This window comes from Porites lutea, chromosome 13, assembly GCF_958299795.1.
Source record: "Porites lutea chromosome 13, jaPorLute2.1, whole genome shotgun sequence".
Lineage (NCBI taxonomy): Eukaryota > Metazoa > Cnidaria > Anthozoa > Scleractinia > Poritidae > Porites > Porites lutea.
In genome coordinates, this window is record NC_133213.1 from 2,398,947 (window position 1) to 2,424,883 (window position 25,937).

Here is a 25,937-nt window from a genome sequence, read left to right on the forward strand (position 1 = left end):
AAATTTGCTTGTTTTGCAACTTGCGTAGCATGCATATTACTTAGTTACTTGATTTTTTTTCTCTTTCATTTGGACTGTAACTTGTATGACGTTTTGTTGTTGAGGCGAATGAACGTTTATTGTATTGCTATATTCACTCTTTCCGAGAAAAAGCGGAAGACGAAAATTCTAGGAATTCGTCACGCTCAAATGCGCCGGCCCAACTGTTGAACAACAAACTTTGAACAGTTTATGGTTTCTTGAGCGCCTCAAAGGAACTTTGGGATTTCCAAGCCTCTGGCTCGGACCAAATTGAACGCAATTACTGGGTAGTCGTCAGAAAGAGTCAACATCGTTCCATATGCTATAGGACACGTTTTAGTCTGCTTATAAAGTGAAATTTATTCTAAAGTGAAATTTTCAGCGGCAGTCATTGAATGTTCACAAGGTGAAAAGTTGCAATACTATAAACTGTAAAATGGCTGTCTGAACATTTATTTCAATTCAGTTGTACAAGTACGGTGCATCAGTGCGAGTGCCGATACAAATTGTAACAAGGCGTCAACAGAACCGAATGTACTATAAGTACACTGCGCCTGAAGGCAACAGCAAGTCTATATAATCTGCCTTAATCCACGGTTTAAAAAAGTTTACTGTTGCATATATTTCTAAATTGTTTTCGAGTTCCAAAGTTTACTCACTGCTGTTAGCCATGAAGGTTACAACTTACGACGAAAAAAAATTCTAAAAGAAATTAGTTAAGACGAAAGGCTGAAGACAGAGCGTTAACTCGATCACTGAAGTCAACTACAACAACAGGATGTCACGCTAAAGCCGCTCATTGGCAGCAGGAAATTTCAAATATCGCTTAACAATAGATATAAGTCATTCCGTAGAGGACATATCAAACAAACGGGAAAAAGTAGATCTTCTAGAGACAACTAGAAGCATATGGACCTGTGGTGTGCTCGGCAGAGCTGCGATGTCGATTTCTGCAAGAGGTTTTGAACAACGAATCTTGCAGGTACAAAAATCAACGGCCTTCGGCGAGAGCAAGCATGGTTCTTTCATCACGAAAACTTGCGGAGTTGATGACGCCCGTTTGAAGACGTCAGTCTCAACCCCTAGCACAGAAGGTTAGTAAGCTCATAATTCTACATAAAGCTTCCACGCTTGTAAGTGCATCGAGACAGCAATGAGTACATCACAGACAGACAACAGCTCTTTGGAGTAAACTCGATAGGTTTGTTTTGGTTCCACTTCCGCGTTTGAAACTCAGCGACTTCTTCGGATTAAGGCCTTTTGGCAGACCGCTATATTTCTTGTTGATCAAAGGCTGAAAAATTGCCTCCTTTTTAAAAATCATACTAAATGATTACTGTTATAGCAAAGGGTCCCACTCTTTTCAAGCATAAACTTCCGAAACTGTCCATCGTTAAAATCCCACGCGTTCATTTAGAGTCATAACCAGCTCACCCGATCGATATCAATCACATTATTGTGTCCATCTAATACAACTCGTTCATTAACTTTAACTACCTCGTGGTTATAGTTAGGAAATAATTTATCAGGTAACGACTTTCCGCAAATAGTGGTTGACTTTGGTAACATTTATTCGCTTTCTTGCTGTAGTGCTTAAACTCTACTCGTACGATAGGCGGTATGGACATCAACTCCCTCCTTCGTCGTGAGTCTAAAGTTCACCACTGAGACTTCAGTGATGATATTAAATATACTGGCTGGACAGTGTAAATTCTTTTGTACAGGAGAGGACGTTTAAATTTTGTAAACACACTTACAAAACATGGAAAAGATCACTTTAACTTTGGGTAATTCAAACTTCTAGTTTGAACAACATTGCAACATCATCATGATTTTCGTTAAATTACGACGGGTGAATAACAATGGAGTGTATTTAACTGCACTGAACGGTGATTTTGGTCTTACTAGCAGCAAACAAATACACATTGCCGGCAAAAGGAAAAATTGAAATCAGAAAGTTAATAGAAGTCAATTTTTTTTTATAACTGTCTTAAGGTTGCCCTTAACCAGACATCCTGGCATCTGCACAACTCGTCTTTGAGGCAAATTGAAGCGATCACATTAGTGGACTAGCTCTAGCAGAAGCCGTTTCATCGAGGAACTTGTGTCGAGACGGTTATTTCTAAAGTTATGACGAATATTCTAACTATCTGACAATATAAGGAGCGTTTTATGGGAATTCAGTAAGGTTTTTTAGCCCCTTAAACGGCCATGTGTCCTGTATAAAAACAGAGGATAATGAAACGCTACTGTTGCAAAAGGGGAAAAGGTAAATACGGAGTATAAATTATACATCACGTCCATCGCTAAAACCCGTTTCATCTGTGGTCGATTTTCCGCTCTAGTTTCTTCGTACAGAGACCAGTTTATTGACCTAAAGGTTTAGTGACGTTAACGTTAAAGCACTGAGATATCCTAACCGTAGTAGAGCAGCGTCCAAGTAGAGTAAATGGTCACTGTGAGTTTATAACCGGAGCAGACGTGCCGGCCTAAACTATACTAACCGATCTATCGGCCGTGAAACTTCTTGAGGCTGTAAAACCTATTCTAGCAGGTTCGTTTTTTTATATATAGTTAATGTATTTATCTTTTATCTGATTAAAAACTTGAGTGGAAATTATTTTGTCCTTCAGGTCAAAATATCGTTTGTTCAAGTGCATGCAGTTAGTCTTAAGACGTGTCACTCGTGTTTTGTGTATTCGATGTAGAACTCGTGGTGTCTAAGTTGGGTGATATAATCGATCCTATATCGGAAGAGATAAGATGGCAAATGGCTGCAGCTGGATTTTTTCCTGTGTAGCGAACTATGTTTTTAAGTTAACGGTTTTTCACGGCAAACTAACTGCATGATGTAGACCAGCTAAGGGCAAATAAAGAGATTGTTTTGAAATGATTGAATTCATACTGAAGTTCGACCTATCTGCATCCTTGACGTTTCGAATAAAAGGACGTGAGTCGTATAATATGTAGTGTTATCAAATCATTCTCAAAAGCGTTGTTTCTTCGAAATTCTGTAGAACGAATCCTTAACTTTTCTGTAGAATTCAGCATGTGAGGCGTGGTCATATTACTACGTGCGGCTTCGATCTCAGCGTTCAAGTTTGTTGTTATGTGTAATCAAATGACTTAGTCCCCACTCAAACTTCACTTACTTTTTACTTTTTCATCAAAAAATTGAACAAGTTAAAAGTAAACCGCATTTTATTTCCAGGTCTTTTAGTATTCAGGTCTGTTTGCTCAAATATAATGAATGGCCTTTCTTGATGATGATGGACAACTCAAACGAGGAACTTTTAACCACTAGACAATTACTCACGACTTTGCCAATGAAATCATGACTAAAGTTAGTTATAAGGATGATTTATTAATCATAACAAATTACGTGTCTTACTTCATCACGTTTTTGAGGAAATGTTTATCAACATCCGGCCTTACTCCATTGAAGTGCCAAGCGTTAGATAAATCAGTCATTTGCTGCGAGATTGTGACAAAGAACCAGGCAATTTTATTAGCCAATTTAGCACTATAACTTTCCCTTCTGATCAAAAATATTGCAAATTTCATTTTCTAAAATAACTGTAAGAAAGAGAAGAACCTGACAGTTTTGCCAAATGAGGTTTCATCTGCATGGTCATATCACATAATTGATCACAGAATTTCAAAACTAACTTAGAGATACATACTAAATAAATAGTACCATGTGAAGGTATACTGCTGAGGAGGTTTCATTTGCATGGTCATAGGATTTCATCCACAGACTCTAAATTTAGAGCCACGTACTAAATAATCATATAGCACTATGTGAAGGTACTGCTGAGGGTGTTTTATTTCAATGGCAACACCATAAGATTTCATCCACAGACTCAAAAGTTAGAACTGCAAACTAAATAACGTTATAGCACCATGTGAACAAAAAAAAAGTTCAGCTGAAGAGGTTCCACTAATGTAGGATTTTGTCCAAGATTAAGAGTTTAAAACTCGTTTTATAGAATAAAATGCTCTTCAGTGGATGTCTTGCACAACTTACTCCTTGCCTGAAGCCCTATATAAGCCACGATGTGAGCATCAGGTAGTAATTCTACCATTTCAGCCTGGCTTAATTACTAAAAAGGTTTCAATTGAAAGCCGTGTAAATTAAGTGAGAGAAAATTTTGCAAAAATTATTTTATACAAATTTTTTTTGCATTCAGGGATGCAAACAAATGCTCTAACTATAATACTGAAAAAATAGCTAAGGTCGGAAAATAGCCTTGATTTGAAGACTTTGTACACGATTTCAGAATCAGCTTTAAGAATTTCAGCTGCACTGTGTGATGGCGTACCATTATACCAGCTACAATTCAAGTGCGTAAATGCCCAGTTAGTAGAGAAACAAATCATCTGTTTAAACTGAACATTACCTTAGTAGTCAGAGTATTAGGAGAGCGATTTAGTAAGATTTGTGCGTTTCCATAAAGTTCTTACTTTTTGTTTTTAATTCCCTTGAGTCTTATTTTTCAGGTTTGGCCCCTTAAAATAGGGTCACTGTAAATCAGAAAGATCTGTTTTAGCCCTAAAATGGGGCCGTTTCGGTTAGTAAAATAGTCCTATTTTTTAAGGCTAACTTGGCTCCCTTAGGGCAAATACAGGCCAATTACCTAGGGCTGATTTGGACCCAAGGGCTGAAATGGGCCCCAGCGTGGTCTAGAATAGCCTTTTGATTGGGCTGTTTTGACCTAAATTGTGTTCAAATGGCTCCAGGAGCGGCTGAATCAGACTTTGGCCAGCGGGGCTGAATTGACACTTTGGGGCTGAAACAGATCTTTTTAATTTTCAGTGTATCTTTTCGTTTATCTCATCCTTAAATACTGCCAGGGTTTAGGATATACCTATTAGAAATTTTTGGGAGTACCTCCCAGAACTTAATGAAAGTTATATGTAGAGACCATCCTCAACAGCAAAATGAAACCAGTAAAAGAAAAGTACTTTTTATAAACATTGCATCTATAGTGTTATATGTACACAATTCAGTCCTGCACTGACTTTTGGTTTTTCAGTCATCACAAATCTTGTTTTTTTTTTTGTTATTTGTTTTGTTTCAACTTCCTGTTCCGATCTGGCAAGTGTTTCCAGTTAGTTTGGGACACTCTAAATAACTTTTGTTACCTCGTCCCCATCTTGTCTTTTAAGTAGATTCTCCCAGCTTTAATTTTGTTTTCAAGTTTTTTCTTTAAATTTAACTTTCTTACAAGCACTACAATTATAGCATAATAGGCCTACATATCTCGCCTTGAGTTAGTCACATGTAGTGGAGAGACATGAAACGCTCATAAAACCATAAAAAAATTGTGACATGTTACTGTTTTGACTGGGAGTTTACCCGCTTATTTGTCAGTTCTTTGTCACATGTTACTGTTTTGACTGGAACTTAGCCTCTTCATATGTGCATGTCGTTCAGTCAAAATCCACCATGAGCTTTTTTTTTTTTTACTCCCAAGTTCAGGGGCATTCAACGACTGTTTTCTGTAAATTATCTGTTCTGAGAAGCGAATATTGCCTACACAATTTTCTATTGCTTGAGGACGGCTAAAAAATTCTAGATGACCGTTCCATTCAGATACCATTTTCGAAGCTTATCTTAATAAATTCCCTACGAATTTCTGAAGTTAAATTTCTCACATTTTACTCCCTAGGTTGGGCTAATTTGTGTAGTAAAATGAAACCTAAAATATTCGGGTTAAATAAATGTGATGGGTATTACCCGAACGTTTTAGATGCAATTTAACGTCTTACGAAAGTGAAATTTTTCTTATTCTTCTTTCCATCAAGTAATACTGAAACCCTTGTAATTTCGAAAAGACTCAAATTCCCCCAGTATCGAACAGATATCAATTTTATAGCTCCGGTTAAAATGCATTTCTAGAGATCTAAAAGTGCTCTGGATAGCCTAAAAAGAGTTTTCAATGTATTTGGGAGGAGACTGTCGTTGGGTGCCCCTTCAAGGTGTCAAACTAAGAAAAATAACTCAGTCACATTAATGAATTTGTTCCCCAAAAGTGAAGTCTTCTATATCTTTTTCTCTATTCATTCTTTACAAGTCAAAGCGAAGTTTTTGATCAGCTTTTTTCTTATATCTATGTTGCTAAATCCATTCAAGTAACAAATGAAACCACGTTTCACTACCACCGTATGAGATATGAAGCCATGTACTTGGGGGAGCTCGGTTTAACTTTTTAGCCTTCCGTGTAACTATTAAATCATTGGAAAGATATCCAGCAGTTCATTCTCGTGCTGTTAGTATTTTTGTGCAAAATTTTAAGTAAGTGGATGAAATCTTATGGTGTGATCATTCAAGGAAAGTCTTCAGTACTACTTTCACATTAAGATTCAGACATAATCCTCTGTATTGCGTGACCTTGCATTCAAATGAAGCCTCTTTAGTACTTTCACATGGCACTAGTTGCATTATTGTTCTTCAACGTTAAGGAAAAGCGAAAGTTCGAATTTTTCTTTAATAATTTCAATGTCATCTTGTAATCTTAGTGCAAGTGCTTGGGAGAGAAGGGTTAAGCGAGGGCATTTAAAGTTCCTGAATGTTCACATCTCATTTTATTGGGCGTGAACTTTGACTATTTTATGGTAGGTAAAACGATTTTCATCGTGGTATCTAAACTTAAAGTTTTACATTGATCGAAAAAGGGAAGTATTTTTAAAACTGGATTCAGTTGTACATTTACAGTCCAGTCCCTTAGAGCAACAAGCTTATAAGTATTAGCGTATTATCCTTTTGACGAAGATCCTGTGGCAATTTTATGATGTTGACAATCAAATTGTCATTGTCTATTTATGATTCTCAGCTAAAATATTTCAGCTGAATTGCTCGTGTTTGCAAACGAATGGCAGTTGATATTTCTCACCTAGAACGCAAAGGTGGATATAAATTAAAAAACAATAGATCTTTCTTCAGTTCTCAAGGTATCTGTTAAAGTAAACGTCTATTGATGTGATTGGTGTCCTTATGGTTGGCAGTGCGTTGAGGGTTAATACAATAACGGCACGCAGAAATTGTTACTCGACTTATAGACTTCCCGAAACTAGTATTTTCACGTGAACACCGGTCGTGTCATTCAGCTAATAATCTATCACTAATAGTTGTACTATGGGCTAGCATGCTTTCTTCACTCAGCCTTTTCAGCACAAAATCACATGCTTTTATAGTTCCGCATTGAAGTTCGTAAGGTCAACTTTAAAACTATCTCAGTTTCAATCAGCCGTTCGTCACGTTTCGCTGTTGGATGCATTCTTGAGAAATGACAATCGTTTTACGCCTTTCCCTCCAATCTTCGAATAAAGCGTGAGTCATGTGTCTTTGTTGTGATACCAAATTCCCTTTTGTTAAGTTTCTGTAATCAAACATTGCTTGTCCATTCAAATAAACTCATTGCGCAGTAATGATAGTCTACTCGTATGGAGCTGCTTTTTTTCACAACTTCGGAAAGAACGTATAGCAAAGTTGCTAAAGTTTGTTGCTATCTACAATGTGGCACGGTAAGTCGATAGAAGGTTTTTCTTCTTCATCGTTGAACCTATAAGGTTAAAAATTTTCCTAATTGTAAGAAGCTTTACTGTTTATCAACACTCAAAATATTAGACCTACAAAAGCCTGAAATATTCTCTGATCTTTAGCCTTGAGCACGGTAAAGCCACATTGAAAAAAAAAATGCCTTAAACCATCATTGTCGAAACTATTGTATGCACAATTTCTTTATAACTTTTATACTGAACAAAAATATGCCAACGACACTATGACAAAGAACAGCTGCCTCTTAGCTTACGTGGTCGAATGATGGTCACGTTTTATATAGACACAAACCACCCTGGAAGAGATTGAAATAATGAACGCACAAATTGCAGAAAATACTGCTCTACACGGTAATTTTCATTTTTGAGTGTTCATACACGGATCTGAAAATAATAATAACAAATACAATTATTATTGATATGAATTAATATAGTACCTCATTTATAATTCACGAACGTACAACTGCCGCAGAACCCCTATGTAGCTTTAATAGGTAACTCGCAAGAATTCAAGTACAGACTCAATTAGAAGTTGTAAATGAGTACCTTAGCAAAAAATACAGCCGGGTGTAGTGCTCAGTTCAATTTATTTGAATGCTTACACTAGACCTTATGCACCAATCGTATTGAAAAGTATTGATCCACTTGTAGCAGATCCTTGTACAGCAGAAAAAACCTCCCACAGGACAGTACTGCTCTGTAGCTTTCACTGGTTTGTGCCAAGGTCAGGCTAAGGCATAATAGAATGAGAAAAAGTCTTCTTCTGTAGCTTTCATTTGTACGGGGATACCCTAGAATTTCATTACAGTAAAAGTAAAAGACACAGTCAACTTGTATAGGTGATAATAGCAAGCTGACACTCTCAAAGAGTTCTTCTCAGTGGGTTTTGCCTATAAAATAGGTACACATCAGCATTTTCGAAGTCAAAACTACTTCACAATCAGTTTTATACCAAAAAATGCCAAGTATCATTGGAAAACGTTCAACAACATATTTAACTTACTCGAAATTCCCTAAGTCAAGCATAAAATAATGAAGAAAACTATTTGGAAATACTTCCCAAAAGTTTAAACAAAAAATATATTGTATACCATTTTAGAAGCTTTTGTTCAATAACCGATCATACAAAATAAAACGCAACCTGATAGATAGAAAAAGGTGCGGCGCATAACATAAAAATTTGATATTAAAAAATGTTTATGTGGAATAAGTACTGTATTATTCCTGAAATTTGCTCCTGATCGATGATCTAAAAACTGGCTTCGGCAGCCAAATGCACTGCGACTATTAAGTTTGATTTTACTGTCCTCAAAAATGAGATAAAAATTTCTTTATTTTCAGTTGTAGCGCTTCCACTTTCATTTTAAGGAATGTCCGGATTTTGAATTTTCCTGTATATGAATGTGGGTGGAGACAAATTTAACTCCAGGAGAAACTGCTTGTAGGAATTAATATTGTATCTACCAATCCGCCCAGCTCAAAATACTAAAGAAACCTAGTTTATACTAAATAACGTTTCCTCTTCTTGATTTTTCCGGTCAGCATTTAAATATCGAATAGACAGCGTTTTCCAACGCATGATCATCACACCGCATTTTTTCAAAACATGCAGTTACTGTGCTGATCGAGTAAATTCCGCTTTCGGTCATCCTGATCCCCTAACGATATAATCACCTCTTTGGTCTACAGCTCAATTTTAATTGCTCACAGTTTTCGAATATATTTCGTCAATACTAAAGAGCATATAATGAAAAGCTGTAACTATGAAATGATATCACAATACAGAATGTTGAAAGACAAACACTGTTTACATTAAAAAGTGGCCCACAAAGTCAGTTTAATTGCCTAACCAAGATGTATTAGGCATTAGAACTGCCCTTTTTTATACAAACTGTAGTAGTCCGATCAGCCTTGCATTTTGGTTGTAGTTTTACTCGACTCATCTGCATCAAGGCCCGGCCTCCTGTTGCTTCTTTTTGTCTATGGACTGTCCTTGAATTAATTTGGAGTAAATTAAGTTAACTATTTGAATGTTGATGGATACATGCCTTAATCCGGCAACAAACTCCAAACACAACTTGCAAAAGTTTAGTTTAATTTAATTTACTGTCTTTCGAGGGACAGTTACACTACAAATCATGTTAATACTTTCAACAAACAGATAAAACGACAGAATGTACGTGAAGGCACTCAAAATGTTACTTCGACCTGAAACTAACCTTACACACTTGAATAAACAGTCCTTAAATAACTTCCTTTTTATTGCTATGACGACAAACCGGGAAAAAGTAACGCCTTTAATTTGCAAAAAAGTTGTAAACTGATTTTCTGAGCAACTTCAAAGCGTTATTTGGACTTGCTCGTTAACAATTTTGTTTACAAATACCTCTATACGTCCTGCTTCCAGGTGCATTATAACTTTGGACCCAAAGACTACAGCCAACGCATGCTCTTCGCGCGTGCCGGCCGTGCATTGACGTCAACGTCTGTGTTTTGTTCTTTCGAAGGTTCGATAACAATTCACGTGTAACATTGGTATAGTTTGTTGTTGCTCTAGAGAGTTCTAAGTACATACTATTTGTTGCTTGCCGCAGGTTTTAATATATTTATAACGAACTGACAAATTTGGATTTTTACTTAGACGGTAGAGGGGGATACCAAGTTATTGCTAAACAACGTAATCAGTTGCCAATGCAGGACAAGACCAATAAACATCAAATACTTGACTGACGATCATAATGATTGTGTTAAAAATTGATGTATTTCCACTAAAAAGAAAATGGTCCCATTCTCGTGCTCTGATTGGCTTGACCAACACCGGATATCCTTATAGTAGTTCACTCTCGTTATACATAAAGACGCCGGCATAACATGATTTTGCGCACGTGTGCTTATTGCGGGACTTTAGTAGTTGTTACACTTTTAGTCTACACTGTTAAAATGGTTCAGCAGCTTACAAGATTACTGGTCGGGAGGTTTGATTTCCGGCAGTCAAACAAATACTCTAGGTCTCCTGTAAATGACAACATAAATTTTAAAAAAATTGCTTCACTGTTCCCTGGCCATCCTTCGAAAACAACTAATTTTCCTCGTTGACATATGCAAAAATATTGCAAAAATTGGAGATCTTCTTATTAACATGACAGTATAAATGTAACCATCAGAGACTAAGCCGAACGAAGAAGAATAACAAGGCTAACAGCTGTTCAGCAGTATTACTGTTAAAGGTTTCTCTGTGTTTCAGCCAACATTTTTCGTGGAGAGACGCTTGAATACATGGTATGCAAGGTGAATGCACAATATCAGTGTTTTCGAATTTACTGAGCTCTATCTCCGCTGTTAGGCAAGGAGCTTTACGTTAGTAGCATCAGCTGATTTAAAGCATACAACTAGGATGGGGGTGGGGTCGGAGGGGTGGACTTTTAGGAGATATAGAATATTTCGTCGGCATATTAAAGATACATAAGCTCTTTCTCCCGGCAAACAGTAATTTAATCTTTATAGAGTACCGAAGTGATGACGTCATAAAAATGAAATTTGTGAAATTATGGGATTTGTTAAGATATTCTGAAAGAACAACGTCCAAGACACCTACTCGCCAAAAATTAGCAATTTGGGGCAAATTGTCTCTGAGATATTAGCCCAGTTATGCTGTGACGACTCCATACAAATCCTTCTAAATTTGGCTTGGTTCATAAGATTAGGAACCAGGTAAGATTTAGAAGGATTTGTATGGAGTCATCGGAGCATAACTGGGTTAATATCTCGGAGACAATCTGCCCCAAATTGCTAATTTTTGGCGAGTAGGCGTCTTGGACGTTGTTCTTTCAAAACATCTTAACAAATCCCATAATTTCACAAATTTCATTTTTATGACGTCATCACTTCGGTACTCTATTGCGCTTCACTTGTCGGAGAAAAAGCTCTCATTACGAGCGGCAAGCAAAGTAACCAAGCGAGGATACACCTTTAGGGTGGAGCGTGTTTAACAAGTGCAACATGATGGGCACCATGTCTAAGAAATTACTGCTTTTTGGCGAAAATTTGTACTTTCAACTCTAACATAGCCAAATATTAGATATAGTTTTCAGGTTCAGGTTCACAGATTCGATCTCTTCTTCCCCATATCCCCCACACCTCCACCCACCCCACCCACCCAACTAATAACATCACCATCGATATCAACATTATCTGCATGGTATCACTTTCTGATGGAATGTGGCGTAAATGTTATGAGTTCCAAAAAAAAAAATAGCGAAAGCGGCTAAATATCGACTCCGATTCCTGCAGTAGTCGTTTTGCTTGTTATAAACCTAAGACGTTCAGCGAGGTTTTGAGTAACTGGAGGTATAAAAAGGTACTTGAAAATTGGAATTCGATCAATGAAGAAGGGAAGCAATTACTAAACAAATATTCAACAGCATTTTCATTGGTGTATAGTCAATCACGTCTGTTCATGTTGGTTCGAGGAAGTAACTTTTCTGCATGATCATGCTCACGATAACCGACCGGTAATTTACTTAAGCTATATTCGCTCTTGCCAAGGCCGGAAGGAACATAGCCATGTTATCAGTTACCCTTATGATTTGTTAAGAATAACACGTTCAATCCAAGGCACGGGTTTCGCTCGACAAAGCCTAATCTGGTGGCTACATTTTCTAAGAATTTATGGACTATTAAATCAAAAGCTCAAGTCACACCCCTAGCCTTCTATAGTGCTCAGTACACTGGGGCATACTTTATATTTCATGTACAACTCATTCGACATGTAACACGGTAATATAAGCAATAACGCGTAGCCACTCTTAAAGAAACCCTCATTAATGATACACGTCAAATATTTCCAGCTACCAAGAGTGCACACAGGAAAACTTAATCTACGTCTCGTTGACTGAACCCCGAAGTTGAATTTTTAGTATTTCCTACCAACACTAGCAGCATGTAACATGCTAAGATGACTGGCCATCTTTGGCTTCTTTTGAAGACATTTAAGAGAACCGTTAATCGAAAGCGGCCGAGATTACAGGAAGATGAAGACTGATTTGCAAAGGGTGAGTTCGCCTAAAATGTCTTAATAAGTAGAGTCAAATCCAGGGATCACATTTTACGAAATTTAGGCTAGCGCTCTAATATAATTAGAAATCGAGATTACATGTACAGTATCCGTGTAGATGATCTACTCTAATCGCACAGAGGCAGAGATCTGGGATCCGTATAGGGTGAAACTTTGATAACTTGAAAATGCTTGTGCACTCTCTGCCGCTAACCTTATCACGATATGGCTCGAAGATATTCTCGAATTAATTGAATAATAAAGCTAAGAATGAGGCTGAAACTATAGCTGAAATACCTCGTTTTGCTAAATGATTATAATGCAATCACCCTTATGGTCTGTTGCTGATGCTGCTTAAAATTACCCTTGCCAGTGTATCAGCAAGGAAATTGCACAGTATAAAAGCAATTTATTCCATAAAGCAGTACAAATTTAATAATGAAAGCTAAAATAACAAATACAACATCCAAAATGAAAACTCTGTCTGATTCTCACGACATCGAAATAGTTTCGTCTTGCTTAAATGGCTGAAAGAATAGCATTAGATAATGCAACAGACAAATGTATCTTTTATCTCTTGCCTCTTGTTATCTAGTTATCCAAACTTACATCACCCACTTTACTCAGAAAAGCTTTTTTATTTCGTGTTTTCTAAACTTAGCACTAAAGGGCGTAGTCGAAACAGGCGTGGCTACATTTCTGTCAACAGTGTTACAAGTTAAAAAAACTACTGACATTGATTCAAGTGTTAACGTCGCAGTATTGGTTCATTTCTGCCTTGATGAAAAACAACAATTTGAATCATAACCGCTTATTTTACAATTCTCCGAACACTGTAGAAAAAGCTGTTTCCCCCCAGAATCACAAGCGTACTTCAAGTTAGTCATCATGTAATGTAAAGAGATGACGTAATTCACTTTCCGAGAATCTTGATTTTCTTGGAAATCTTTTGTCTCTTCCGCTATTAACTTAATGCCCAGTGGGCATTAGCGTCTACACTCTTTTGAGGATGGATGGTTGTTTTCTCACTCTTGGCGATACATTGAGTCCAGCTCATAAAGACTCAGCATTACGGCCTGATAGTAAGTATATCTGATATGCCCTAGAGAAATTGAATACATAAGCAGTAACAACAGTGTTCTGTATTTTTTCTACTACCCATTATATTACATTTTGGAAAGAGTGCAAATCAGTACAAATCGGCCAAATGGAAAGTAAATTTTAACCGAATTTCTTCATCTCAGGATCTCATTCCCAGTGGTAGAATTAAAAGTTAAGGCAGTATTTAGTGATTTTACTGAAACGCTTTGCTGCTTCTTATAATTGAAAGCGCCCTGGCACAGCGACTTCTTTGGACCATATTTCGTCTCCGTGGCATTCCAATGCAAATGTTCCTGTGATGGGGATAAGCGTGCGTCGAAAGCGCAATTACAGCTCTTTTATTTTCAGTTTATAACTCAGTACAGCTTGCGGCAAGAAAGGGGAAATTGTGAGATTGATTAACTTGCGTTTTCTTCGCAAGCGAAACACAAACAGTTTTGGGGCAGTTCCGAGCAAACCGTTCGGACAATTCAAGAAGAGCTCTTGCATACAACAAATTACCAATTAGGTGATAAGTTAAAAGTTAAGGTTGTATTATTTTGCTTGAACCAAACGAGAGCTGTGAAAGTGCTCAAGGTGTATGATCTTCAACGAAAGGGGAAGTACCGGCAAACAGTATGCACCAAGCCACACATTTGCCAAATCATTTCTTTCTGACTGTTTACCGTTGAGTTTTCTGTTAAAAGTTTTCGTTAAAACACAGGCCAATTTGTTCTTCTTCTTCGACACCCCAAGTCAAAAGAAGCCGAAAATCGTAAAGCAAACTGATGCATTTGGTTTTATCTTGTGCTCAGGGGTCGCTGGATTTCGTTCCGTAACATTCTCAGTCAGTCAGTCAGTCAGGATTTTAAACTGTTTTAAGAGACTCTAACGATGTATTGAAAAACTTAAACTTTTAACCGTTTAGGAAATTTTTCGCAGAATATTAGTCATTATTTCAGGACAAAAATGTTATGAACAATTCCCCTTAAATTGCTAGGTTGCTTTTTCCCTCCTTTCTTTAGTTACTTGGAATATTTAGGTGAAAAAATAGTTAAGTCTTTTGATGTCATGTTCAAGGCACCTCAATCATTTTTACTAAAAAATAATTTTCATCAAATTAGCGACTTATGTTCAAGGTGAATACAGCCTTCTGGGCAGATCTTCAATCTATCTTTTTCTAGTAGCTTGTAAACAATTCATAGAAGTAAGGCTTCCGGGAATCGCCGCGATTAAAAGCTGAATTTCCGTTTTTTCTCTAACTGAATGAACGAAGTGAAACAACGATAAAAAACGAAACAACTGTAGTTCTTTAACCTTAAAGTTACGTTTATAGACTTTTCTGATACAGTAAATTTCTAAGAAGAAACTCTAATGAGAAGGGAAGGTGCGAGTGGGGCTTTCGGTTTAAAAACGTGACTAGTCACGTGATCAAAAGATTGAGGTGTTTACGCGTCCATTCAAACTGCGAAGACTTTTCGTTTTCGATGTGATGCTTCCAAGCTAGTTATAATTGGTATGGTAAAGGTTTCGAACCGCCTGCCCGAAAAAAGGAAAACGGTGTTTAGGTAAGGTTACGGTACGTTCGATGTATTTTAGTAAAACATTTGGTTTCGATTAGTTTGGAAATTAGCCTCATGATTCTAGTAACTGCGTACTTCTTAACTTCCGCTTTCGACTTGTCTGTGCTATTAATGGGCGATCAATTATGATCTGTATCTCTCTCGATTAGATCCGTACCGATCGAAACTTAGTTGGACGTTCTGATAAAATTCTTTTCGGATCCGAAGAACTCAGAACAGAGACCAAGACTCAAGTCTTGGCATGTCAGTATTGAGCTACTTGTTCTTAGTCACTTCCCTTTTCGAGCTTTCTGTAACAACTGGTAACAAGAGTAATAAATTTAGATATATGACAAGTTATCCTTCACTCAAGTCAGAGATTTTAGTTCGTGGCTCGCCAGTTCTTGAATGTAAAATTTATTATTAGACGCAAGGCTGAGATAGCAGACAGAGCGTATCTTAGCATGCATGCACGCATAAATTATTGCGATTCATTACTACTTTTGTTGTTTCTGCAAAGATCGAGCTGATATGTTTTATTGTCAGGGAAAACTGTAACTTTAATCCAAACATGTTTCCTGTCTTAATCATCATTCTCAACTACATCTGTGGTCAATTATTTTGCACAATTCAACCGAAGCTCAGAACCCCGAATCGAATTGTCCTGATCGATCAAGCAATTATAATAACCTTTCTTCCAAATGACTTTCAGTCGCTTTCTTATACCAGCTTTTGCGGTTTATAATTTGCAAGTTTTAGCCATCGTGAACTTCCTTGGATTTTCTTACTGCTTTTTTGCACCGGTATTGATGCTGACAAGAAAATACATGCTACATTTTTATTTTAATTTCCTACATTAAATTTTTCAGCACCGTACGTAATGCCTGAATCCTTCCGATATGACTCCAATCCTTCTCCTAAGAATGGATACCACTTTGCCACGTTGATGCATGGTTACAGCAATGGCTTTAACTCTGGTGCCTCTTTGAACGGCTACCGTGCAGAGTACAACCTGAATACAACCTGCAATGGGTTTTACAGCACATTAAAAAGCGACACAAGACCCGAGAAGACAGTGGGACATGGCAGACCGAAGATTCCCTCGCAATCCTCTAGGATACGTTCGTTTAGTGATTCATCTTCTTCAAACCATTACCGGGCGATCTATAGCAGAAAGGTAGGTTGTTGTTTTGTCGGTTTGAGGCTTTAAGCATTTAGGATTTCTCTCATTTGAGCGATTTAAAACCAAATTCTAATTAAAACTACGGTCATTGAGGTTGCTTTCGAATAACAATCTGCATGTGGAGCGTTTTCACATGACTTCACAGCGGCCATATTGGTGTTTCAAGACAACGAAACAGCGGCCATGTTGGCGTTCCAAACCACCCTTGTGGGAGTTGAACTCTTTTCTTATGTGAACACTTGCTTTTGTTGTAATAAATTTGAATAGATGCTGGCTATGTAAGTGAAAACGGTCTATTACATAGGCTTTCCTTAGGTTAGCACTGTGTGGGGAGTACGGACTTTAAACGCGGGGTGCTGGAGACGAGAGAGTCGAGTAGCGTGGCGAGCGGGGATGATGGGAACGAACGCAGATCACGCGCAGTCTTTTTTTGCTTTATTACTTCCCCAAAATAAGCGATCGCGAGCAACAGGATCAGGAATATATCATATGAATCGCCTGTAAATCATATTAATATGGATTTTCTTTTCTGTAGGGGTGACATTTAGTCCTTTAATTTAGACAAACGATGAAATTCGTTCAAAGAAAAGTTATTATTGTCAGGGATTTACTTCAGAGTATAACTTTAGCGACTTTACATATAAAAGAGAGAGAGAGATTTAACTTAAGATTTAGTTTATAGGGATATGTATCCTAACCTTAACTTGTTAACGTTCACGTTTAGGCACCAGAACATAAGAAGACACCTGTGCTGCCCCTGCATTCTGAAGCCTCAGTGAACACAAGCGATTCTTCATTTACCCAGGAGGAAATGGTAAACGGTGTAATTTGGATGAGATCATCGTCTAGGGCTATGTTTGATGACAGAGACTTACTTTGTCAAAGCTCAGTCAGTCCACCAGCATCTATTTCTCATATCTCTTCAGTTGGAACAGTTGATCAGTACCAGAGAAATGGCCGAAGCAGGTCCTTTCCTGAATCGAAACAGGGCACGGAACACTATTTTCGGGAAAGAGTACCAAGACCGAGGACCAATCCCGAAAATTGTGTCCGACACTTCGAGGTAGCGGGTGAGAGTAAACACGAATCTAAATTCTGTTTCAATGGATGGAATCACAACTTTTTTAGTCCATCAGAAACATCTTTGAATGATGAGCCTAGTTTGGACGACATGAAAATTATTTGGCTTACCCTGCAAAATAATGGACCCATGACAAGTTCTGAAATTATGGCATCCGTCGGGCCTGAAACAAAAGGCCAAGTAAACAATTGTCTCTATCAACTAAACAGAAAAGGGATTGTACACATCAGTAATGGAAACCCACCTCTTTGGAATATCTGTCAGCGGTTTCCTCATCAGAGCAATGGCGGACCGGGTGTGATTGGCGCAGAAAGAAAACAAGATAAATTGTTCAGGCTTAGAGGCAACTACGAAGACATACCTGAACGTCCTCGAAGGCATTCATTTAATGCGTCCGAAAACAGACCACGCAAAGAAACGCAGGCTGTAGATAATTTGAGGCCATGGGTAAAAACCAATGGCAGCTTCTCCAGTCCTGGTGAAAGAAATGCATCGCACTATTGTAAATTGTGTCGAATTCCAATCATATCCGAGGCTCAGTTCGAAGAGCATCTAAGAAGCACGAAACATCAAAACAAAATTGCTAAGATCAATGCAGTTCCCTACAAGAAGTTTTGTGAATATTGCAAGGTGCATCTTAATTCTGAATCACAGGCCAAGGAACATTTCAGCAGTGGTAGACATGAACAGACAGTGGCAAAGTCCCAAAAAGCACCGCCTAAGCCGCATTTGCCATTAATCACCACCTCAGACGAAGAAACCTTGCAAAGCGAAACAAAATCAAAGCCTTACATGTATCAGTTTGAGTTGTACAGCAAGGCAATGAGGACCAACGCGGTTTTCTTCCTTCCCAGCGGAAGTGGAAACGCACTAGTAGCGGCGCTGGTCATTGAGCGCATGCTCATGTTGAATCCATCTCGCCAGGTTATTTTCCTTGTTGATCGAGTTCTTCTCGTGCTACAGCAAAGTGATTACCTAAGAAGGGAGTTGGCGCATGTTCGAATGCCAGACGAGGACAGTTCTAACTCTTTTAACGGTACTCGGCCTATTCGCATTGGTGCCGTTTGCGGCGAGATGAGAAAACTGGAAGGAAATGCAAGAGTCTATGAGCAAGATGTACTTATCATTACAGCCGATTGTTACAGAAATCATCTAAACAACGGAACCCTTCGATTTGAGGATGTCTCGCTGATAGTTCTCGATGAAGCTCATCATTGTAACAAAGACCATCCTTACAACGTCATCATACGGGACTTCTATTTTCGAGAGGACGATTTACTGGGGCACCGACCTAAAGTCCTGGGAATGACTGCCTCGCCAGCCGGGGAGATTTCCCTGGATAAAACAACAAAGAAATTACAACGACTTCTGGGAAACTTGGGCGACGCCAAGCTTTTGACAGTGACAGAATGGGTAGAGGAACTGGAGGAAAAAACAAGCAAGGCCTCACCTGAATGCATCTCAACTTCATACACGCATTCCGAGAAAAAGCTGATGGAGATTTTAATGGAGTACATTACTAAGGCTTTCAATTTAGCTGTACGACTGAGTGAGATGAAGGATTACAAAGATATCTTCCAGCCTTCATCTGGTGGCCTCTTCAGCATCGATGATATCCACCCTGTTCTACGTGTCATAGACAATATTGTTTGTTCGCGCCCAGAATCGAATGCCTTAAGCTCACTGCTCCATTTTCAACTCGTATGCGAGACGGTTTGCGCGCTCCTTGAGTGTGGAGAGAAAATAGCGTTGAATCACTTACAGGAACTAACAGTCGAAGGGTGTCCCCACGGATTCCACTGGGCAGAAAAGATGGGGCTGGATTGCAGCAAAATCTGGATGCATTTGGAAGCTATTATGACCCAGAGTAAGTTTCCTTCTTCTAATCATTTTCGGGTTTACATGTAAGGACTAATATTGTTACATAGGTAATAGTGCAATTCAGTAAGTAAGAAGAATTAAAAGATTAAGCTACTAGCCTGGAAGAGAGGCTACTAGCCTAATTTTTGAAGGGAGGGACAATTGAATATCTTGCGAATTGGTCATCTGTTGGTGGGAATCTCAGTTTCATGGTAGAGAAACCCCTTCTAAGACCAATATTAGTTAAGGGGCTGTGTTATACAATGGCAATTAATGGCTAATAATAACAGCGCAATTGCTGCAATAGCAATCAAAAAGGAGGACAATTCGTCATCGTTAGTTAACTTTAGGAACTAATCCGTGAAGCGTTTCTGCTACGTAAATATGAATGAACGTAAAAATGCTAAGATACTATTTCATTTTAACAAGGTGCATCATGGGATTCAGAATTTGATGACTTTGCTTCCGGTGTAGAGCAACTTATCAAGCTTTTGTTAAAGAGTAACTGGTCCGGGCCATGTAGCTGGATCAACGGTTGTGTTTTGGTTCTGGTCAATCGCCGTCGTACTGCTCGGTACCTGGCACAATGCTTGTCGAACTGTCGAGAGCTCTTAATGAACAATGTTCACACCACGTGTCTTGTTGGCTATGGTCACGAACCACATGAAGAAGGTAAGGCTGCTCGGTTTGATGGCTTTGTGATTACGCCAAAAGATTTTTTTTTTTCATGTAATGAGGAAGGGTAGGGCCGGTAGGAGGGCAGGGGTTTGGGAATCAGGGAGAATAGGGGGCGGGAGGGGTACTGGAGACGAGAGCGGAAAGGGTGGGAGATGATAGTTCTAAAAGGGTAGGAAGAGGGAGAAACAGAGGGAAATTATGTAACAATGTCTAATATTTCGCAATCGAAAAAGGGATGAAGGGAGGATACCAAGAAAAAAGGGGCGGGAGTTGGGAATGCATGGCACATTAGGCGGGAGGTTTGGAACCCCCTGTTCCCACACTCCATTCCCCATTAGGGCTGGGGATGCTGAATGAAAACAAACACTAGAAGTTTTGAAAACAGTGACTCATTTCTCCTGCTCATTTCACGCATTTAAAAGTCAGGTCTTTCTCGACCTAACAAGATACGCTATCCTACAGAGGCGAGAACACTTTACCATCGTCAGACTTTAAGAGAGATCACTAGATTTACCCTCCCTAACTTTAGCACGTTGTATTAAGTGCAAAAACAATCGTCAGGAACAATGCGGCAAAGTTATCTTGTAAGGTCTGTAAATAATCGCTTCGCGTGGCTTTGATTCTGCGATGGAGTGGTGAAGGGTTATAAAATGTTATTAATGTAAAAGTTTCCATTTAATTTTCTTTTCGTCTTTTTTTTTAGTTTCGGAACTGGCAATCCTTAAGCAGAGGGAATTAATATCTCAAATTGGTGACGGATATTGCCAAGTTGTCGTAGCCACAAATGTGTCTGAGGAGGGCCTGGATCTACCAGGATGTCAGCTGGTAGTTGTTATGAATCCCTCAGGCTCAACCCAGGCTCTCGAGCATATGCGCAGCCGATCGCGACTCAAGGATGCCAGGTTTGTGTCCATCTGTAGAAACGATGACCAAGCCAAGAAAATTGAAGATTTACTGAAACGCGAAGAGAATATGAAGCGTGCTGCGCGAATGATCAATGGAATGTAATCCCATGAGACTCTGAAAAATACCCAATTGGCAGGCTCTAAGTTCTGAGAATCCTCACTTTCAAAACCAGGCTTGCAGCGACTTGGAAATGGCCTGTTGGGGTTTTACATTCCACTTGACCGATACTTTGAGGAAATGAGTCAAATTTCAGCTAAAATGTAAGCATTCTTTTGACAAAATTTCTCGTTAATTTAGTAATTGAAAGTGAATAGGATATAGATGGAGATGGTTAGTCATGGTTTAGGAAGAATTAATAATAACAATAATAATAATAATAATAATAATAATCCCCAACATTTCTTAGGATACTATAATGAGGAAAATTTGGTCGTTTCATTTATTATCATGATTCAGCGTTTGATTTAGCGGTGATACTTTACGAAATTAAATAATTTGATGCTGGTCACTGCAACGACATACAACTGCAAGTTGTATTTAAGGATAAAATATGTTAAGGATATAAAATGGGTGCCGTTATATTGTAAAATTTTGTTGTATTCTACTAATAGAAGACTTCACATAGAATGTAGAACCAGTAAATACGACGAAAAAATGTAATGAACACGCACCATGAATTTATCTATGTTTACGCTAATTTAAATTGTGGTCAGGAGGATATATCAAGCTCGAGAGAGTTGTAAATGATTTTATCAAAGTCAGCCGTCAAATGGCCGGCTCAAAATTCGAAATGCTGGAATTCCCGAATAACACATTTTTGGGTTTTGATGTGCCTTTGAAAGCTGAAAGGTAATTAGCTGGACAAAAAAAAATTGTCAGGAGGAGATCAAGGAGACAGAGTGTTGTTTTCATACTTGCCCTAGCCTTGTAACGGCCCCTGTTTATCTTTCGATCAATCTCATAATGTCATCGTACATTTATTGATATATTTTGGTACCCTAGCTAACATCTTCTGTTTGAATATTGTCTATCCTTCTCAAGATTAGTTGTGTATATTAGTAGAGCTCTTTCTTTTCCTTGAATATTCCTGAATAGTAGGACTTTTTATTTTCACAATTCTTGTGAATAGCTATATGTACAAGCAAATTGTTTTTCTTGTTTTGATGTTTGCGTAATAAGATCTCCAGTTTTAGTATGTTTGAACCGATTTTCATAAGTTAATCGTCATCTCGCAAAATTTAAAACAGCGTATAAATAGCCAAAAAGTGGTATCATCACCAGTAAAGCAACTTTAGATAACTTTATTCAAACAGAACATGAGACGTCCGTGATGATACAAGAAGAAAGGGTACAAAATTTTGGCGCGGCCGTAATGATTATTGGGATCGTCTGAGTAGCTAAGCTATTTAGCGTGATCACCCATGTGGTCAGCAGTTATGTGAATTTATCGGAACAAACGAAAGTTTTTACATAAGAAAAGTTCAACTCCTACAGAACTGGTTTGTGACCCCAACATGGCCGCCGTTTCATTGTTTTGGAACACCAATATGGCCGCCGTGACGTCACCCTATATGGCGGACATGACGTGAAAACGCTCTATATATGGTTCATAGTTATGATTGGTCGATGGTATTCGGAGGTAGCCATTAACCAATCATTGCTCATAAGGTCTACCCAAACAATCCCAGAAATCTTTGGGTGGAGAGCTGGCACTCATTCTCCTTATGGTCTCTGGAGTGCCGAAATTTGAGAATTGCCTGAAAAAAAAGAAAAGAAAAGAAACAGGGCTTGTATGGAACAATAGCGCTCTATTTTCTTGATCCTCTATTTCCGCTCTCTGCGGATAATATGTATCCGGGCAGATGTGAAATTTTAGTCAGTAACAAAACTTTAAGTTCTTATAGGAACTTAATTTTTGCGTTTTGCAATTATTTTGTTTATTTAATTTCCACAATTTTAAGCTAAAAGTTTGAATGAACAAAAAGTCTCCAGATTTGACAACTGTTGAATGCTGAATGGGTTTAATCCGTGTCAAATCAAGCGAGATTTTTTTTTACCATAAGCACTGTTCAATTGGTAACGTGGTCAAGTTCTCGTAGAAAAATAGTAAAATCCATAAAGCATTGATTCGAAAATTAGAATATCTTAAACCACTATATATAGAACAATTGAAGAATATTCTTACAAAAAGATATTTCATCAATTCGATCAAAGCTCAATTACGGTAGGGAATCTTTTGTGACCAACAAGAATATTATTAAACTGTTTTCCCGAAGCCGTCGAGGTTCTCGAGGGGGTAGAAAGGGACTTGGCGGGGTCCAAAAATAATAATAGCTGTGTTAATTTGAGATCGATCACTGAATATATCTTCGAATTTTTGTTTTAACATTAATTGACAATCATAATTAGTTTTGGCAATCTTTTTAATTTCTTATTCATAAAGTATTGAGACATTTCAAACCAGGATAATTTTTAGAAATAATATTGTCTTGCATTTTAGTAGTAGAAGCGTTAGTTGAGACCATCTATGGGAAAACCATAAACATACTTAAGTAACTGGAACCCAAAAATGAGACTCACTTCTGATGCAAAAAAAGTGCATGACCAAAATAGACAAGAACAGCTTTGTGATTTTGATCAAGATCCCCTGTTCTAAAAAAAGTCCTGTTGATGCTCTTCCTATTTTGTTTGGATAAGTAAAAGAAGTTACTTTCTCAATTTATTTCAGTAAACTCAATTCAATATTTTAAGCCATACAAACAAATGAGTTTACGGCCTCCGGTTACACGTGGAGGGACAATCGTTAACGTGCAAACGGTGTGAATAACCTACAATATGTAATTAGCCTGTGTACAGCTTGCACCTCCCCTGTGAACGGAGAAGGGATTTGATCTCGGTTGCAGTTTAGCACTGATTTTCTTTGAGCTTTCTTTCAGCATAAAGCTTTTAATATACGACTAAAAACCTTTCAATAAAGATTTTAGTTTCTTTGGTTTTCTCCGAAGTGCCTGGATCTGAATAGCTACATGAGTGTAGTTTTCTACGAGATCTACGAGTAACAGCCAATCAAATCATTTTCCACACATTACGAGAAAAATCACTTGGTCTCAGTTTACGGTTAGCAACGAGCAACGATAAATCACAGACGTCCCTTCTCCGATTTATTCTGAGGGGAGGGGGTGGCTGTACACAGGCTATATGGAATACGATCACAAAAGGATGAATATTTGTCTTGGGGTGGACAGGTGCAAACTATAGGTTTGTATAGGTTCACAAACATTACTAGACTTAAATGTATATGGACATAACCTTCACGAGGGACTGGAGCCACGTAGCTGTCCAATGTAAACACAATCATATATGGTGTGAAAGAAGTTGTAAAAGCTAACTCGAAGGTGAAAAGCTTTTTTCTGTTAGAGGTGTAAGAAGCAGCCTGTGTAGCAGGGGTCGTTTTTTTCGTGTAGGGTGAGTAGAGAAACTTGGAATACACGCACGCGCGAGGACGCTCCCTAAGGTTGATAAATAAGGGCGATGAAGATGAAGCTAGTTGTTATATTTCTTACAGTTGATGTGTCGTACTTTAGTTTTCATTTTAATTTGTGTGTACAGATATTTACATTATTAGATTTTTTCAATCATTGTTATCATTATTCGTGTGTGACTCTGCGGTTAACTTTGGTAATAATTAAAGGTAAATCTGACACATGTAGAATTTCATTTACTAAGTGTGTTTATTACTAAGTGTGTTTACCGTATATTTGGATGTTTGCCAGGGAGTATTCATTGAATAAAAAACGATTGTGGTAAATTTGTTTGCTTTTTTGTATCATTTTTTAAGATTTCAGTTGATTGGTGAATCTATAAGTGTTTTAAAGCCTTCCTTGTCGAAGCAGTCACTGTAACCAATAGACCATTTTCAATGTATTAAAATTTATGCTTGGCTCCGAGGCTTGGGGGAATAAAACTTCTTTTGTTTATTCGCCAAGCCTCGCAGCCAAGTATAAATTTTAATATATCGGAATTGGTCTATAACGATACACACGCTGACGTCACCTATTGATATTAATGTGCCAACCAGAAGCGCATTGGATAACTCGTTACGTATTTGAATAACAAAAACAATGTCCTATAATAGAGACCATTAGTTTCGAGAACGACGAGGACAAGAGTTAACTTAAATTTTTTCGCGTATTCAAAATACATAGATTTATATACGCCCCAGAAAGCACCATTTCACTTTATTTAACGAAAAACGTTGGGCGATCCCGCACCTATTTGACAGATTGTTTTTGATTAGCTGGGAAAACAACAGCGATCGTCTCATAGAGTGGTTTTCGTTTGAGTGTCGTAAAACCAAAACCAAAGTAATTACTCTGGCCAATCACATAGGACACAGACAATACATTGAACCAATCAAAACTCGAAGTAATTACATGTGGCTGACGCAAAGCGCGGGAAAATGCATGCGAGCGCGTCACAATTGGCTTTGGTTTTACTTCTGATTGGATGAAAAGGTGGCGCGAATCTTTTAAGCCAATCGCATCGTGTAGAAAGTGCAAAACCAATTACTTTTCGACACTCAAATGAAAACCGCTCTAACAATGCCCCTATCCCTGAAAACGATGGAAGTGTAGATTAAAGGGGAGCAGTGACATAAGAGGCTTAGAACGGTGCAGGTCTAGTGGAAACGTTAGCCCGTTTTTTTTTATTATTATTATTATTATTATTATTGAAGGAAGTTAAGCCCTTTCCTCCCGATCACAAAATGATAAAACTTCTACCATTTGTCGACTTGGTTCTGCCACTACGACATTCTTGCTAAAACCCGGCGTAGTAGAATGACGACGGCTACAACGTTTTAGGGAGCTAAAGCAAAGGCGTTTTTGAGAGACGCACAACTCAACCGGAAGTGATGACAAGCATTAACTGTCACTTCTCGCTTAGAGCAAAATG

At 38.1% G+C, this 25,937-nt stretch overlaps 1 protein-coding gene across 3 annotated transcripts; it reads left to right on the top strand.

Moving 5' to 3' along the window:
• Positions 1-239: 239 nt before the first annotated feature.
• On the top strand, positions 240-24,792 carry LOC140923724 (uncharacterized). Of its 3 annotated transcripts, none has more exons than XM_073373796.1 (5): positions 240-1,115; positions 16,146-16,453; positions 17,184-19,407; positions 19,830-20,072; positions 20,782-24,792. In XM_073373796.1, the coding sequence occupies exons 1-5, from the start codon at positions 962-964 to the stop codon at positions 21,084-21,086; spliced, it is 3,234 nt and encodes a 1,077-aa protein (XP_073229897.1). In that variant the 5' UTR covers positions 240-961; the 3' UTR covers positions 21,087-24,792. The 3 variants fall into 3 exon arrangements, with proteins under 3 accessions (XP_073229897.1, XP_073229898.1, XP_073229899.1); XM_073373797.1 differs by lacking the exon at positions 240-1,115 and adding an exon at positions 7,290-7,548; XM_073373798.1 differs by lacking the exon at positions 240-1,115 and adding an exon at positions 15,186-15,282.
• The last annotated feature ends 1,145 nt before the right edge of the window (positions 24,793-25,937 follow it).